The sequence below is a fragment of the Gorilla gorilla genome, chromosome 1 (genome assembly GCF_029281585.2).
Source record: "Gorilla gorilla gorilla isolate KB3781 chromosome 1, NHGRI_mGorGor1-v2.1_pri, whole genome shotgun sequence".
In the NCBI taxonomy this organism is placed as follows: domain Eukaryota; kingdom Metazoa; phylum Chordata; class Mammalia; order Primates; family Hominidae; genus Gorilla; species Gorilla gorilla.
Genome location: NC_073224.2, coordinates 7,468,428 through 7,484,521, shown reverse-complemented (window position 1 = coordinate 7,484,521; position 16,094 = coordinate 7,468,428). Strand labels below are relative to the sequence as shown.

The following is a 16,094-nucleotide window of genomic DNA, read 5'->3' as shown; positions in this document are numbered from 1 at the left end:
TCAAATATTCTTACTTCACATTTCAGCACAAATAGGTTTGTCTTTTAAAGATGTGAAAACATTTCCCTGGTTGCACTAGACATGGCGCCTACTATTATGTTAAAAGCCAAGGTTTTAAACTTGAGAAAAAAAATCCTTTGGCTTTTCAAAAGCAGTAATATTGAAACATCTGTACACTTTGACTTTCAGGAATTTGTCCTTGCCAGGACTGTGCACTAACTACGGTGACTGGATGATTATAAAACATATACATGCATCAGTACATCAGATTAGCTAGTCTGAGTGTAGTGGTGTTTACAACTAATTGATCGCAACCAGTTACAGGTTTCTTGGTTCCTTCTCCACTACCACTGCTTCATGTTACTAGCCTGTACATATTTATATATATATATATCACAATAAATATGAGTCAAAATATGTATACAAATGTGTCAAAAATTATTAATATTAAATGTATAAAAATACAAATAATTTTAAAGCTCAACAAAATTAAAACTGAACCAATATCACATTTCCCAGGTGGATTGTATAATTAATTCATTTAGTAGAAACTATAAGAAATTCCAGAACATTTAAAGCACTCTACTGAATAAAACTTTAATTAAATTACTAAATATTTTCTAAATATTAATAAACCAAAGAGAGTAGTAACATCATTTATGTTTTAATAGGAGAAAATCACTTTGTAATTTAATGAGCATTTCCAAATGTAAACAATTTGAACATGTATGATGCCTAAAATATGTTAAAAGATAATTCCATGTATGTGATATCTTAATAATTTCTACTTATGTGTTTTTACTAAATTAACCTCATTCTATTTTAGTGGTTTAAATCTTATTGCCAATATAAATCAAACTCAGAAAGAAATTAATGTATGAACACTCATTGTTACTGTGAATGCACTGAATAACAGTAATCAAACTATAGGTTTTCATAAAGTTTAGAAACACAATAACATAGACATAATGTGAATAAATAAATAAATAAATAAATAAATAAATATTTCTGTATTCAGTTTACCCTTGACATGCCTTGAAACATCTAAACACATGATCAGAACTCATTTCTGAACCTTGAACTAAGGCCATCCTATGTTATTAGTGACTTAGCCTAGAATTTCCAAAGTCTCAGTGGACAATCCCCAGTAAATACCAGCAAAACAACTGTTAATCTCATTCTCCAGGTAGAGAAGGACTGGATTCATGGTTGCTACAGAATCCCCATGAAGGTCTCTGAAATCTCATGTGTAGGGGTGAAAAATGAATATATACATTTGCTAAAAAATATTCTTAACGCCTACTTAGAAAAATGACTTTGTTTCTATGATGACTGTAGGACTGCCGTCAGCTAAGCAAGGCATGAGTGTTTGGAAATGAGGAAACAATAAAGGTACTACTTATAATTGTATTTTAAAATTTTTATTGATCACAGGGAAGAAGGGACTCTGGCAAGTGCTTAAGAGAATTTTGTTTCAGAAATAGAAGTGACTGTAGTTTCTGTAACACTATTCAGCAGACATCTTGGAGTATGAAATGTGGACACCCGAAAGTGGTTTGGCAGCTAATTCATAAATGTGTTTTCTGGAGGGGAAGGGAAATGATGGTCAATGGAAGAGACAGGGATACATTATATTAGACTATGCTGAAATGAAAGAACCCACATTCACACTAATGATTGTAGGAGGCAGCATTTCCCTCTTTCCTACTTGGTTGGTGTTTTGTTTTAGTTTGGTTTGATTATTTTGCCATGAGTGATGAGTGATTGTATGGTGCTCATTGTTATCTTACTGCCGCTTCTTACTTGCTATTTGACCTTATGTGAATTCAGTCTTTCTAATGAAATGCCTGTTTTATCATTTCCCAGCCCTACATGTAAGTAACAGAGATCACTTTCTGGAATTTTCAGAGGTTCAGAAGTTTAGTATATTTCAGATATTGCTTCAGAAGACAGGAAGTAATCCAGATTTCTGCAAAACCCGGTAAACAGTTTCTTGGGTTTTGGTAACTTTTCAAAGTTCAGTCTGATTTCTTATAAAACTTCCAGCATAGTCAATTTGTGCCCCTGCCTCCCCAGCTTTTTTTTTTTTTTTTGGTAAATCCAGAATTTTTCTGCACCTATGCAAGTGTTCAGACCAACTTTAAGGAGAGCAGCCTCATATTGTGATGAATAGTGATTTTTCTTTGAGAATAGTTTTGATCAAAACTGAGGAAAGGGTAGGTTTAATAAATCTGTGCCTCTGGAAAACTGCAGAATCTGGACTCAAGAGGGCCATCCTCCTTGGTTCCCAACTCTGTCACTAGGTCACTGCACAGTCATGAATAACTCTCTTCAAATCTCTGAGATGCAGTTATTATTCCTTTTAATAATGAGACTATAGTTGAAAAATCTTTGTCTTCTGTGAATATATGAATCACAAAATTAGGCTATCTTCATTAACTCATTTTCAACTCTAAACTGAAGGATAGGAAAAAGAGATCTATGCAATACAATGATACATTTAGACTTCAAAAGATAGTAATATGTAATTCATTTGGAACTTGGGCACCGTTTGGAGAATTTTAATTATTATGTTGAACATGTACATCCTCAGCTTGATTTACACAGATTATATGGGTGTTTTTTTGTAAGTGAATTCCTCCAGTAGGGAAACTTTTATATTGGAAACAAGATAGAAAACGTCTTTCATTTAGAATTTCTGGGAGACCATTTTTCTGTGAAGACATGTAATTGTTGCCAGGTCAAGTGAAAATACAGTAAAACCAGGTGGCATAAGGAAACAGAAGAAGATTTGTAATGAGTAAATTTTAATCATTAAAATAATTCTATTTGTTGTTTTAAAAATTTTTTATAGTTTCTCAGTTATTTACCACTTATATGGAGTTTTATATCAATACATTTAATTTAATTACTTTTTTATTATATTTTTGTTTTGGGTGATTAAAGGGTGAGCCACCCTTATTTCAGATTTACTGCCAAACATTTTTGAGGGATAAACTAGACCACACATTTTTAAGAGGTCTATATTAATGTATGTTTATTTGTATATGTGTCACACATATACATAGATATGTATGTGTGTGTCTGTGTGTGTGTGTTTGTGGGTCTAGAGAAGTTTACTGAAAATCCCTGAATCTGAGTTTTGTCATCTATAAAATATAAATGGCAATACCAATCTGAAGAGTTATTTTGATTAAATCCAATGGAATCACAGAATGAATCGTTTCACACTCCAGGTGCCAATGTGTGGAGAGAGTCCATGAAAGTTCATGCCTCCCTCCTTCCTTTCATGTGAGACGTAGCTCAGGTTTAAGGTTTGTGGGTCCTACTCACTCTGAAATAATGACCAGAACTTTTTCTGCTTGTTCTTTCCTCCTGTGTATTATGTCACTAATGCTGACGCCTGCATACTGAATTTTTAGTGAAAATAAAACTAAAAGCAAATTAAGATGTTTCTTAGTAGGCTAAAATACCTTCCTTATAGCTATTTCTGTGGATTAAAAAAAAAGAGACATAAATAATCCATTTGGATTTATTTTTACCTGAGAAAAAATGTCCTGTTTATTGAAGCAGGAATATCATGGCTGAGGCTGCTTTCCTATCAGGAACCAGCCTCTAATTTTATTAAATAATATGATATGATAGGATATTAGAATATTAGAACCCTGGAACATGGGCAATGAAAAAGATGCTACATTGGCAGTCATAAAACATGGCATTTAATATTAGAGCGGATGTGCCATTTATTATGTTGTTCTATGTTCTTTTTTCCTCTCTTTAAAATTAGGATAATGTTAACTCTCTCGGACAGTTTGTCTTAGAGAGCCCTATGTAAAATGCAAATGATAGAGATGTTTGGATTGCCAATTGTGTTAGTTATTTCAAATACTACATGTTCTACTTGCCAATAATTAAACTAGTAATATAAATTATATAATATTGGATTAGTCTTAATCCCAGTCTCTTATTGATTCCTAATGACATTTATGAAAATAATTTGGTGTTCTAAATTTTCTGTAAAAAATTGCCCAAAGTCATAAAGTTACTGAAAATAAATTGCTCTGCAGGGAAGCAGAAACCTGCCAAAATTTTTAAAAAATGTATTTGGAAATTAAATTAGAATAGTTTCAGTGCATTTAAATGATTTTTATTAGGGTAAATATACATAAGAGAAACACCATTTTAACCATTTTAAGTGTAGAGTTCTGTGTCATTAAGTACATTTATATTGTGCAATCATCCCTATCGTGCATATCCAAAACAGTTTCATTGTCTCCAACTAACACTTTGTTCTTGTTAAACAATTACTCTCCTTCTCTCCCTTCTCCCATTCCCTGGGGTCCACTCTTCCACTTCCTCTCTCTATGAATTTCACTACTCTGGGTACTTCCTGTAGGCGAATTCATACAATATTTGTCTTTTTGTGACAGGCTTATTTCACTTAGCATAATATATTCAAGGTTCATCCATGTTGTAGCATGCGTCAAAATGTCTTCTCTTTTTAAAACTATATATACATACATTTTTATTGATTCTTCTGTAGATGAGCACTTTCTTTCTTTCTGCCTTTGGGCTATTGTGAATAATGTTGCTATAAACATGGGCATAGAAATATTTGTTTGATGCAAAAACAGATTAACAAATAAGTGGGAGCTAAACATTGGGTACACATGGACATAAAGATGGGAATAGTAGACACTGGGGACTCCAAAAGAGGAGAGTGAGGGAGGAGGCAAGGGTTGAAAAGCTACCTATTTGTACTATGTTCATTATTTTGGTGAAGGGTTCAACAGAAGCCCAAACCTCAGCATCACACAATATAACCATGTAACAAACCACAAATGTACTCCCTGAATAAAAAAAAAAATCCAAAAATATCTGTTCAGGTGTCTGCTTTTATTTACTGGATACACATTCAGAACTGAAATTGTTGGATCATATACTAATTCTATGTTTAAATTTTGAGGAATTCCTACACATATGGTTCCAGATTTACAATAATTTGATCTTTTTTGATTTTATGATGAATTTATCGAAACATAACCCCAGTGTAAATTGAGGAGCACCTGGACATATGATGGTTTGACTTGCACCTTTTGATGTTATGATGAGTTTATCAGGATATTAACTTTTTACTTACAGTATTTTCAACTTATGATGGGTTTATCAGGGTGAAACTCCACTGTAAGTGAGAAGCATCTGTATCATTTTCCACAGTGCCTGTATTATTTGACATTTCCCCCAACTATTCATTTATAATTTTTTCTCTTACATTTAGATTTTTGATTCATTTTGACTTAATTTTTCTATATACTATAAAGTCAACATCCAACTTTAATATCTTGAATGTAAATATCCACTTTTCCAAACACCATTTATCGAAAAGACTGTCCCTTCTCCACTGAGTGGACTTAGTTCCCTTTTTGAAAAAAGGTTGCCATGTATATGAGAGTCTATTTCTTGACTCTATTTTCCTCTGCTGGGCTATATGTCTGGCTTTGTGCCAGTGCCACATTGTTTTGATTACTATAGCTTTGAATACGTTTTAAAATCAGAAAGTATGAGTCTTTAAATTTTGTTCTTTTTTTTAAAAAGTCAAGATTTTTTGACTATTGAGGATCCTTTAAGATTCATATAAATTTTAGGATGGGTTTTCTGTTTGTGAGAAAAAAGATTTATTTGAATTTTGATGGAGATTCCATTGAATCTTTTTTTTTGCTTTGTATGCTTTATTATTTTTTAAATAATTATTTTATTGTTTGTTTTTAAGTTTCAGGGTACATATGCAGGATGTGCAGTTTTGTTATATAGGTAACCGTGTGGCATGGTGGTTTGCTGCTTTTATCAATTCATCACCTAGGTATTAGGCCCAGCATGCATTATCTCTTTTCCCTAATGCTCTCCCCCAAATTGTCCTCCCCCAACAGGCCCCAGTAAGTGTGGTTCTCCTCCCTGTGTCAATGTGTTCTCATTGTTCAGCACCCACTTACAAGTGAGAACATGCAGTGTTTGCTTTTCTGTTCTTGCATTAGTTTGCTGAGGTTAATGGCTTCCAGCTCCATCCATGTCCCTGCAAAGGACATGATCTTGTTCCTTTGTATGGCTGCATAGTATTCCATGGTGTATACGTACCACAATTTCTTTATCCAGTCTATCATTAATGGGCATTTGGGTTGATTCCACGTCTTTGCTAATGAGCATAGTGCTGCAATGAACATACACGTGCATGTACCTTTATAATAGAATAATTTATATTAATATTCTCTGATGATTGTATTTCTGTGGGATCAATGGTGGTATTTCCTTTATGGTTTCTGATTGTGTTTGTTTGAATATTATCTCTTTTCTTCTGTATTTGTCTTGCTAAAGGTCTATCTATTTGATTGATTTTTTTTCAAAAACCAGCTCCTGGATTCATTAATTTTTTGAAGGGTTTTTTGTGTCTCCGTCTCCTTCAGTTTCTCTCTGATCTTGGTTATTTCTTGTCTTTTGCTAGCTCTGGGGTTTGTTTGCCCTTGGTTCTCCAGTTCTTCCAGTTGTGATGTTAGGTTGTCGATTTGAGATCTTTCTAGCTTTTTGCTGTGGGCATTTAGTGCCATAAGTTTCCCCTTTAACACTGATTTAGCTGCATCCCAGAGATTCTGATAAGTTGTCTCTTTGTTTTCATTGATTTCAAAGAACTTCTTGATTTCTGCCTTAATTTCAGCATTTACCCAGGAGTCACTCAGGAGCAGGTTGTTCAATTTCCATGTAGTTGTGTGGTTTTGAGGAAGATTTTAATCTTGAGTTTTAATTTGATTGTGCTGTGGTCTGACAGACTGTTAGTTATGGTTTCATTTATTTTGTATTTGCTGAGGAGTGTTTTACTTCCAATTATGTGGTCAGTTTTGGAGTAAGTGCCATATGGTGGTGAAAAAATATATATTGTTTTTGGATGGAGAGTCCTGTAGATGTCTATCAGGTCCACTTGGTCTAGAGCTGAGTTTGAGTCCTGAATATCTTTGTTAATTCTCTGGCTCAAGATCTAATAGTGACAGTGGGGTATTAAAGTCTCCCACTATTATTGTGTGGGAGTCTAAGACTCTTTGTATGTGTCTAGGAACTTGTTTTATGAATCTGGGTGTGCCTGGATTGGGTGCATATACATTTAAAATGGTTAGTTCTTCTTGTTGAATTGAATTCTTTAACATTACAAAATGCCCTTCTTTGTCTTTTTTGACCTTTGTTGGTTTGAAGTCTATTTCGTCAGAAACTAGGATTGCTACCCCTGCTTTTTCCTTCTTTCCATTCACTTGGTAAATTTTCCTCTATCCCTTTATTTTGAGTCTATGTGCATTTTTGCACATGAGATGTGTCTCTCGAATACAGCACACCAATGGGTGACTTTGGGTATTATTGACATCTTAACCGTATTAGCCTTCCGATAAATAAATATGTAGGATGCATTTCCATTTATTTGTGTCTTCTTTAATCTCTGTAATCAGCATTTTGTCATTTTCAGTGTGTAAAGTTTTCACCTCCTTGGTTTGGTTTATTCTAAGTGTTTCATTTCTTTTTGATACTATTGTTAATAAAATGAGAGTGCAATTTTCAGATTGTTTATTGTTAGTGTATAGAAGTACAACAGGTTTTGGCTGTTGTTGATGTTACATCCTATAATTTTCCTGATTTTGTTTATTACTTATCCTAAGTTTTCTACATATATAATTATGTCATATGCAAACAGAAATAATTTTACTTTTCTTTTGAATTAAGATATTTTTATTTCTTTTCTTATTTAATTGCTTTGACTGAAATTCCAGTAATATGTTGAACAGATGCAGGGAAAGTGGACTGTAGTGTCTTGTTCCAAATCTCAGACTAAAAGCTGCCAGTCCTTCATTATTATGATGAGGCTGCAGGTTAAATTCTTAACTGGGACAAAATTTTTACATCACTTTAATGTTTTATTCAAGTAATGCATAGACATAGTCTCAGCAGACCACAGGGTAAAATGTTAGAAACATAACAAACTCTTGCTGACCCCAAAGGCAAGGACTTCAATTTATCTTTCCAGTTTTTCCCCATATTTGCCCTTGTATTTTTAGACAATACGTTCATCTGCTAATGCCTGATTTCTATATCCCAAATAGCATTCCTTGACCCATGATATACGCTAGCATGGATAGCGACCTGCTCCCTCCTCCATAATCACCCCCAGGTTCCTTACCCTTCTCCCATTGTCACAGCAGAATTACATTCCACTTTATGTCTGCAATCAGGGGTTGACAACATCATTTCATCTTACAGAATTTATTGCTGCAATACAAAAAAAAACTATTGCATTTGAACATGATAGTTAATATATTTCAGTTGAGAGAAATTTTTTTAAGAATACTAACTTCACTATTATTTTGCTATATCCCTTTCTAGGAATGTCCTTAAGCACATATTGGTCCTCCTGTATGAATTCCCTCATTGTTCTATCTTCCCTAAATAGCAGTCTTTTCATGTTGTTGTTGCTTTTGTTTACCTTCAAATATAGTTTTCTTACTTTGTCTTTTGAAACTTCCGCTTAATATTTTTATCAATTAATACAATTTTAGTTTTCAAAAGTTCTTTAATATTACGTGTCACATCCTTTCATATAGCAAATGATATTTATTTTATGGATTTCATAACAGATCATACATCTCTGAAGATAGGAATTTTGATCACAAAAAACTATTCTTTCTGCATATTTTAATCATTTTAAAGTCAGTGTATTTATGCATATGACTGTGTGTGATTGTGCATATTTGTCTGTGTTTGCACACTGGGAATCTTCCTCGTACATGTTGTTATACTTGCTCCAAATTCTGGTGATCTTTGGCTCTAGACTAATATTTAAGCCTAAAAACTCCAGTTCTTTTAGGCATACTGTGCAAAGCTGTTTACTGATGTCTTACATCTGGAGTGGAATTTCTAACACACCTCTACCTAGAAGTCTGTCAGAATTTTAGTTTCTTTTTTTTATTTAGGCAATTGAACGCTCCTCCAAGTGCATTCTTTTGAAGGGTCCATAAAGCAATGTGTAATGTTATCTAATCACTAGAGAAGCAAAAGACAAAATCTGTAACACATTTGGTAAGGGGTCTGCTTTAAATAGAGTATTCTGAAATTAGGCAAGGAGACCAAAGAGAATGGATGATGATGAATATTGAAAATCAAGAGTGTGGATTAATATGACTTTCCGTAAAAGGGACATAGCAATAAGGATTTATTCTAGGTTTCTAAATAGGAGGAGCAAATTATAACTGACAAAAGAAGTTCGACTTGGCATTATTGCACAAAGATCATTCAAGTTTCTCAAAATGAGAGACAAGCTGCTGCAGTTTTAGAAGTAAATCTGACAGAATAAACGTGGGTTGGGTGGGGAGCTGTTGCCTGCAATCGCAGCACTTTGCAAGGCCGAGACAGGAGGATTACTGAGGCCGAGGGTTCAAAACCAGCCTGAGCAACACAGTGACACTTCATGTCTACAAAAGTATAAAGTTAACTAGGCATTGTGGCACGTGGCTGTAGTCGCAGCTACTCAGGAGGCTGAGGCAGGAGGATCACTTGAGCCCAGAAGTTCAAGGCTGCAGTGAGCTATGATCTTGCCACTGCACTCCAGCCTGGGTAACAGAGGGAGACCCTGTCACTTAAAAAAATAGAAAAAGAATAAGTGTGGAAATATAACAGATCATTCTATAAAGGTAAGACTAATTTATTCAAATATAAATCTGTAATGTATGCATTTATATTGACTTTCTATGCATAGGTATTCAGTATAATATTTGACTTTGAATATATCTGAGTTTGCGTCAGGCAGTAAACCATTCATATTCTATTGAAGTTGTAATAGAGGTATCTTTCTTATAAATTTACATATTTCTCAGAAAAAAACTGGTAACAAATGTTGATCTCATCAAATGTGAAACTCTGGGTAAGAAAATAAGATTTCTTTTTTCAAAATAGGTAAAAATCAGAATAAAGAAGTCTGAGTACAGTACAATAAAAGATTTTGAGAAAGATAGAGATCATATTCACATATTTATATTATAGTATACTGTATAATTGTTCTATTTTATTATCAGTTACTCTTGTTAATCTCTTACTTGTCTAATTTATTAATTAAACTTTATCAGAAGTATGTATAGACAAAAATAATAGTGTATTTAGGGTTCAGTATCAACTGCAGTTTCAAACATCCACTGGGGGGCTTGGAATGCATCCCCTGCAGATAAGGGCGAATTACTGTTCGTAACTTACTCTTGTGTCTCCCTTCCAGATGGATTGTAGGAATGCCCCATGGAAAATTACAATCAAACATCAACTTATTTCATCTTATTGGGGCTGTTTCCACCATCAAGAATTGACCTTTTCTTCTTCATTCTCATTGTTTTCATTTTCCTGATGGCTCTAATTGGAAACCTATCCATGATTCTTCTCATCTTCTTGGATACCCGCCTCCACACACCCATGTATTTCCTACTTAGTCAGCTCTCCCTCATTGACCTAAATTACATCTCCACCATTGTTCCTAAGACGGCATCTGATTTTCTGCCTGGAAACAAGTCTATCTCCTTCACTGGGTGTGGGATTCAGAGTTTCTTCTTCTTGGCATTAGGAGGTGCAGAAGCACTACTTTTGGCATCTATGGCCTATGATCGTTACATTGCTATTTGCTTTCCTCTCCACTATCTCATCCGCATGAGCAAAAGAGTGTGTGTGCTGATGATAGCAGGGTCTTGAATCATAGGCTCGATCAATGCTTGTGCTCACACTGTATATGTACTCCATATTCCTTATTGCCGATCCAGGGCCATCAATCATTTCTTCTGTGATGTCCCAGCAATGGTGACTCTGGCCTGCATGGACACCTGGGTCTACGAGGGCACAGTGTTTTTGAGCACCACCATCTTTCTCGTGTTTCCCTTCATTGGTATTTCATGTTCCTATGGCCGGATTCTCCTTGCTGTCTACCACATGAAATCTGCAGAAGGGAGGAAGAAAGCCTATTTGACCTGCAGCACCCACCTCACTGTAGTAACTTTCTACTATGCACCTTTTCTCTACACTTATCTACGTCCAAGATCCCGGTGATCTCCAACAGAGGACAAGGTTCTGGCTGTCTTCTACACCATCCTCACCCCAGTGCTCAACCCCATCATCTATAGCCTGAGGAACAAGGAGGTGATGGGGGCCCTGACACGAGTGAGTCAGAGAATCTGCTCTGTGAAAATGTAGAAACACTTTCTGCCTAAGGTCTCAGGACTCAGATACACATCCATTCAGCAGTGTATAGTAATTAAAATATTATGTCCTTCCTAGAGTGCAGGACTAAAACTAACCAAGGGAAGAAGAAAATCACTGATATATGGACAAAATTGTTTTACAAATATATACATAATTCTAAGAAACCTTTTTTCTTGATGGCCTTTTTCCAAAAATTTTGGAGGTACATATTTTTGCTAATATGTTGTCAATAAGAATGTTTTTTTTGGTCATGCAGAAATGAAAATGAAAATGGCCTAACTGAAGTTGGCACTCAGCATAACAATTTTATTATTTTCAATTTATTTTCCAGTAATTAAAATTTTTTTTTGGTTATGTCTAAAACAAAAACAAAAATCTCCTGACTTGGTGGATCTAACTGAAAGCCATAAGATGTTTTCTGTTTCTTATCTTAGACACTTAACGTACCAGTTACTCTTTCTTTCAATTTAGGGGGACTTATTGTTACTGAGATTTAGCAGAAGGCTCATCAGTGGTTCTTAAGCCCTGATACCACTCTGGATGGCCTATGACAAGTTTATGCTTTCTGTAGTGGAATGAATCCCAGGGAAATGATTTAACATCAGGTAAATTTTAGATCAACAACAAGTATTGGAAGGTGCCATCAGTGATCAAGAATGATTACACTTAGGTCTTTAACCCATTTTATGTTGATTTTGGTATAGTGTAAGAATTGGGAGTTTAGTTTCATTTTTCTGCATATGGATATCCAGTTTCACAAGCACCTTATATTGAAGAGACTGTCAGTTTCCCAATAAATGTTCTTGGCATTGTTGTCAGATATCATTTAACTATGTCAGGCACAGAAAGACAGATTTTGCATGTTCTCACTCCTACCTAGGACCTAAAAATTTTAAAAATTGAACTAATAGAAATAGATAATAGACTGGTGGTCACCAGAGGATCGAAAGGGTATAGGGGAGGGGGGATAAAGTGGGGACGGTTAATGATTGTAAAAATATAGATAGCATGAATAAGAGCCAGTATGTGGTAGCACAACAGAGTGACTGTAGCAAACAATAATTCATTGTAGAATATATTGTATATATTAAAAAATAACTGAAAGTTTGGGATTGGAATGTTCCCAACAGAGAGAAATGATACATATTTGGGGTGCTGGTTATCCCAATTACCCTGATTTGATCATTACACATTGTATGTGTTTATCAAAACATCACATACACTCTATAATTACATATTACTATTATGTATCCATAGTGATTAAAAATAAAAAAATTAAATCAGTTAGCTAGAGATACATGGATTTATTGCTGAATTATCTGTTCTGTGTCATTGTTCTATGCATCTGTTTTTATGCCAGTACTATTCTGTTTTGATTACTACATCTTTGTAGTATAGTTTGAAGTTTGCTACTGTTATGCTTCCAGCTTTGCTCTTTTTTTCAGGATTGATTTGGCTATTTGGGGTCTTTCATAGTTCATACAAATCTTAGAATTGTTTTTACTATTTATGTGCAGAATGTCATTGGTATTTTGACAGACATTGCATTGAATCTGAGGTTTGGTCATTTAAATAATATTAATTCTTCCAATCCACGAGCATTGGATGTCTTTCCATTTGTTTGTATTCTTCTTCATTTCCTTTCATCAGTATTTTGTAGAAATAAATTCTATTGTTCTCTTCTATGACTAAAGTTAACAGTAAAGTATTACATAGTTAAAATTCTTGAAATGCTCTTTAACATCATTTCTATTTCTAAGCCTGTGGATATTTGTTTTGCAATGTTGTTGCAGTTAAAACACATATTTTGAACTTGTCTTATGAATCAGAGTAAGTCCTTTTTGTGTTTTGCTGCAATGAGCAGTGTATATTTTTATTTTGTAATAATTTGCTAACAATGTTTACTGCTAATATTCCTGGCTTTTCCTTTTCTGATATTCAATGAATACAACAGGCGTGGACTCTGGGACAGAGGGAAAACAGGCATCCCATCAGCAGTCACTTGCTGCTGCCAGGGCAAGCACCTCCTCTCTTCCAAGCTAGGGACACTTGGACCCTACTGCCACCTGCACTGCTGCTTCTGTCATCACCATCAATATGAGCCCAGGCATACCCCAGACACTGCTTGGGTCCTGTGGTGCTGTGAAGTATTACAAGATGTGTGTGTGTGTGTGTGTGTGTGTGCGCGCGCACGTGCGCGCATGAGAAGACCAGGCCAATTGCCCCACGTGGTTGTTGCCTGAGCCCACTTGTGTAGTCACTACCAGTGGACCCAAACTGCGTGCTAACACTGCCAGCCTGTCTAGCTCCTCTATCACATTCATACTCAGAGATGAAATTATTAGATATTTCAACGACAACAGAAGAGCATGAAACCATGCATGGAGCCCTTTGAGTGTGAACCCTGTGCATATGCCCGTGAGGCCAGTCCTGAGAAGGATGGAAAGAGTGGGCAGGAAGTGAATGACATCATGCAGTCTAGGATAGTGGTGGGAATGTGTGATGGTCTGAGTGTTTGTATCCTCTGAAAATCTATATGTTTAAATCTAAACCCCTAAAATGAGAGTATTAGGAGTAGGGGCCTTTTGGGAAATGATTAGGTCATGAGGGCAGCACCTTCTTGAATAAGATTAATGCCTTTCTAAAGGAGGCTCAAGGGAGCTTGTTCATCCCTTCTACCATGTGACGTCACAGTAGATGGTGCCATCTATGATGTCATAGAAGCCACCATCTATGAACCAGAAAGCAAGATTTCTCCAGACACTGAATCTTCAGGCACCTTGTCTTGGACTTCCCAGCTTCCACACCTCTGATAAATATGTTTCTGTTGTTTATAGGTTACCCCAGTTTAAGGTTTTTTTCACAGCAGCTTGAATAGTCTAAGAATGTCTGCTGTTTTTGTTAATTATTATTATTGGAAAGAGCCTGAGGGAGGACTGAATTAAGCAATGGTGTCTGGTTCAGACCCTATACCCATTCCAGGTAGTGATTCATGGAGGGAATCAGGAGACCTAGCTCTGTGATTTTCTCTGACATACCATGGCCTTGGGGAAATCATTCCATCTCTCTGAAGTTAGTTTACTGAAAAACAAAATGGGTGCCTTGTACCTGATCAGTAAATGGCATCACTGACATTTACTGCTGACATTTCTGTAGAGGCAATGGTAATCCTATTTTTCATGCCAATGACCCTGGGATTGGAGATAAAGAGGTCACCCCTCTGACATGCTGTCTTCACTTAGAGGCCACTCCTTTCCCCTTAAGGTCATTAAGAAGAACAACAGAAAAAGAAGTCAAATTATTCAAATCTACTGTCATTTGCTACCTTGTTTATGAGAATGTACTCCAGATAATTTTGAAAGTTGGACGATAATTCCTCTTGGTGGGGAAATTAACGAATTCATTACCTCACAGAGTCCTTGGCTCACTGTTCATTGTGCCTCGTTTTAGCCATTGTTCTTTGCATGCAAATGTTATGCTGTGGTTATTATTTCGCACTTCACAGTCATTCTTTAATTGTTTCATGTCCTTAGTCTAGGAGATGCAAATTTTATATCGTGTGGTATCTATGTGGATTTCATAACATAGACTCTGTGCATTTAGAGATTTCTTATGTATTACATTAGCAAAATTTGATTTATGGAAAGGGACATGAGTATTCTTTCTATTTTAAAGGATGAGTATCTTTCTCATCACAAGAAGCTGTGGTTCAGTAGTCAAATAGAGCTGTGGTTCAATAGTCAAATAGGGTAAATTGAAGGAATGAATGATATGCCATCCACAAATATGCTAAGTTGGCATATTTATTAGTTTGAGCTGAAAACATTGAAGAAATTTTGGTTAACATTAGAGGAAGAGGTTATCTGACCTGTCTTTTTTGGCATGCAGCAAGCTCTAAAGATTCCTCCAGGAGTCTTTGGTACATTCTAATACTCTTTCGGTACCCTCCCTGTAATGGAATAGAAAATAGCCCTTATCACTACAGCGTGGGAATTGGGGGAATGCAGTGGACCTGAATAAATAAACTACCAGAATTAACTCTTATTTTTCACTATCTTTACACCCCCATATACCTCCTAGGGACTCCCCTGGAATTTATGGTTTTGAGCCAGTGTCTTTTCTTTTTTGTAATTTTTTCTGCAATTTATCATTCTGTTTCTAAAAGTATAAAGACATCTTGCTTTGACCATTTATTTAGATTTCACACTTTTGTGAGGATTCCCATGTACATGTGAAATGCATAAAACTCATATGCTTTTCCTTCGTTAATCCATCTTGTATCAATTTGTTTCCTAGACCTGGGCAGAAAGCTCACATAGGAGATAAAGCGGGTGAGGTGGAGGTGATCCCTCATGTTTCCACAGAAGTAATTACTTATTACTTCTTTTGTAAGATTTATGTCAACCACCACTACTAAATTTTTTTTACTTGCCTTTTAAATCTGGAAAAAAATAGACAATGACTTTAAAGGCTAAATATCTTTTCAATTACTGAATAATTATTCAGTACTTATAGCATGGTAAGAAAATGCAAAGATATATACATGGATTCCACAAATTGGATGGAGGTCAATTTGACATTTGGGACTTAATCTCTGCTATTTTGTCTCATTACCACAAATTCAACATAAGATCCTTTTAATTTTGTCTGCTAAATATTTTAAAATACATTTATATTCCTAAGTCCCTGGGATCACTGCCCTACTTTTCATAGGGTTTTCTAGTTAAATTTAAACTGACATTAAAAATCTGATTGTATCAATCAAGGTCCTTAATGTCTTTTCTTTTTTTTTGATTTTTTGAGTACTGCTAGATTTAATTGCTAGTGACTACAAA

At 35.2% G+C, this 16,094-nt stretch overlaps 2 protein-coding genes across 2 annotated transcripts in view; both read left to right on the top strand.

The window, feature by feature from the left end:
• Positions 1-16,094, top strand: part of OR2L13 (olfactory receptor family 2 subfamily L member 13) — a 176,182-nt gene that overhangs the window by 11,247 nt on the left and 148,841 nt on the right. The gene's annotated exons all lie outside the window — the stretch shown is intronic.
• On the top strand, positions 10,183-12,297 carry OR2L8 (olfactory receptor family 2 subfamily L member 8). The gene is given in 1 exon segment (XM_019032937.4): positions 10,183-12,297. A coding segment is annotated over 1 exon segment (939 nt). The 5' UTR covers positions 10,183-10,311; the 3' UTR covers positions 11,251-12,297.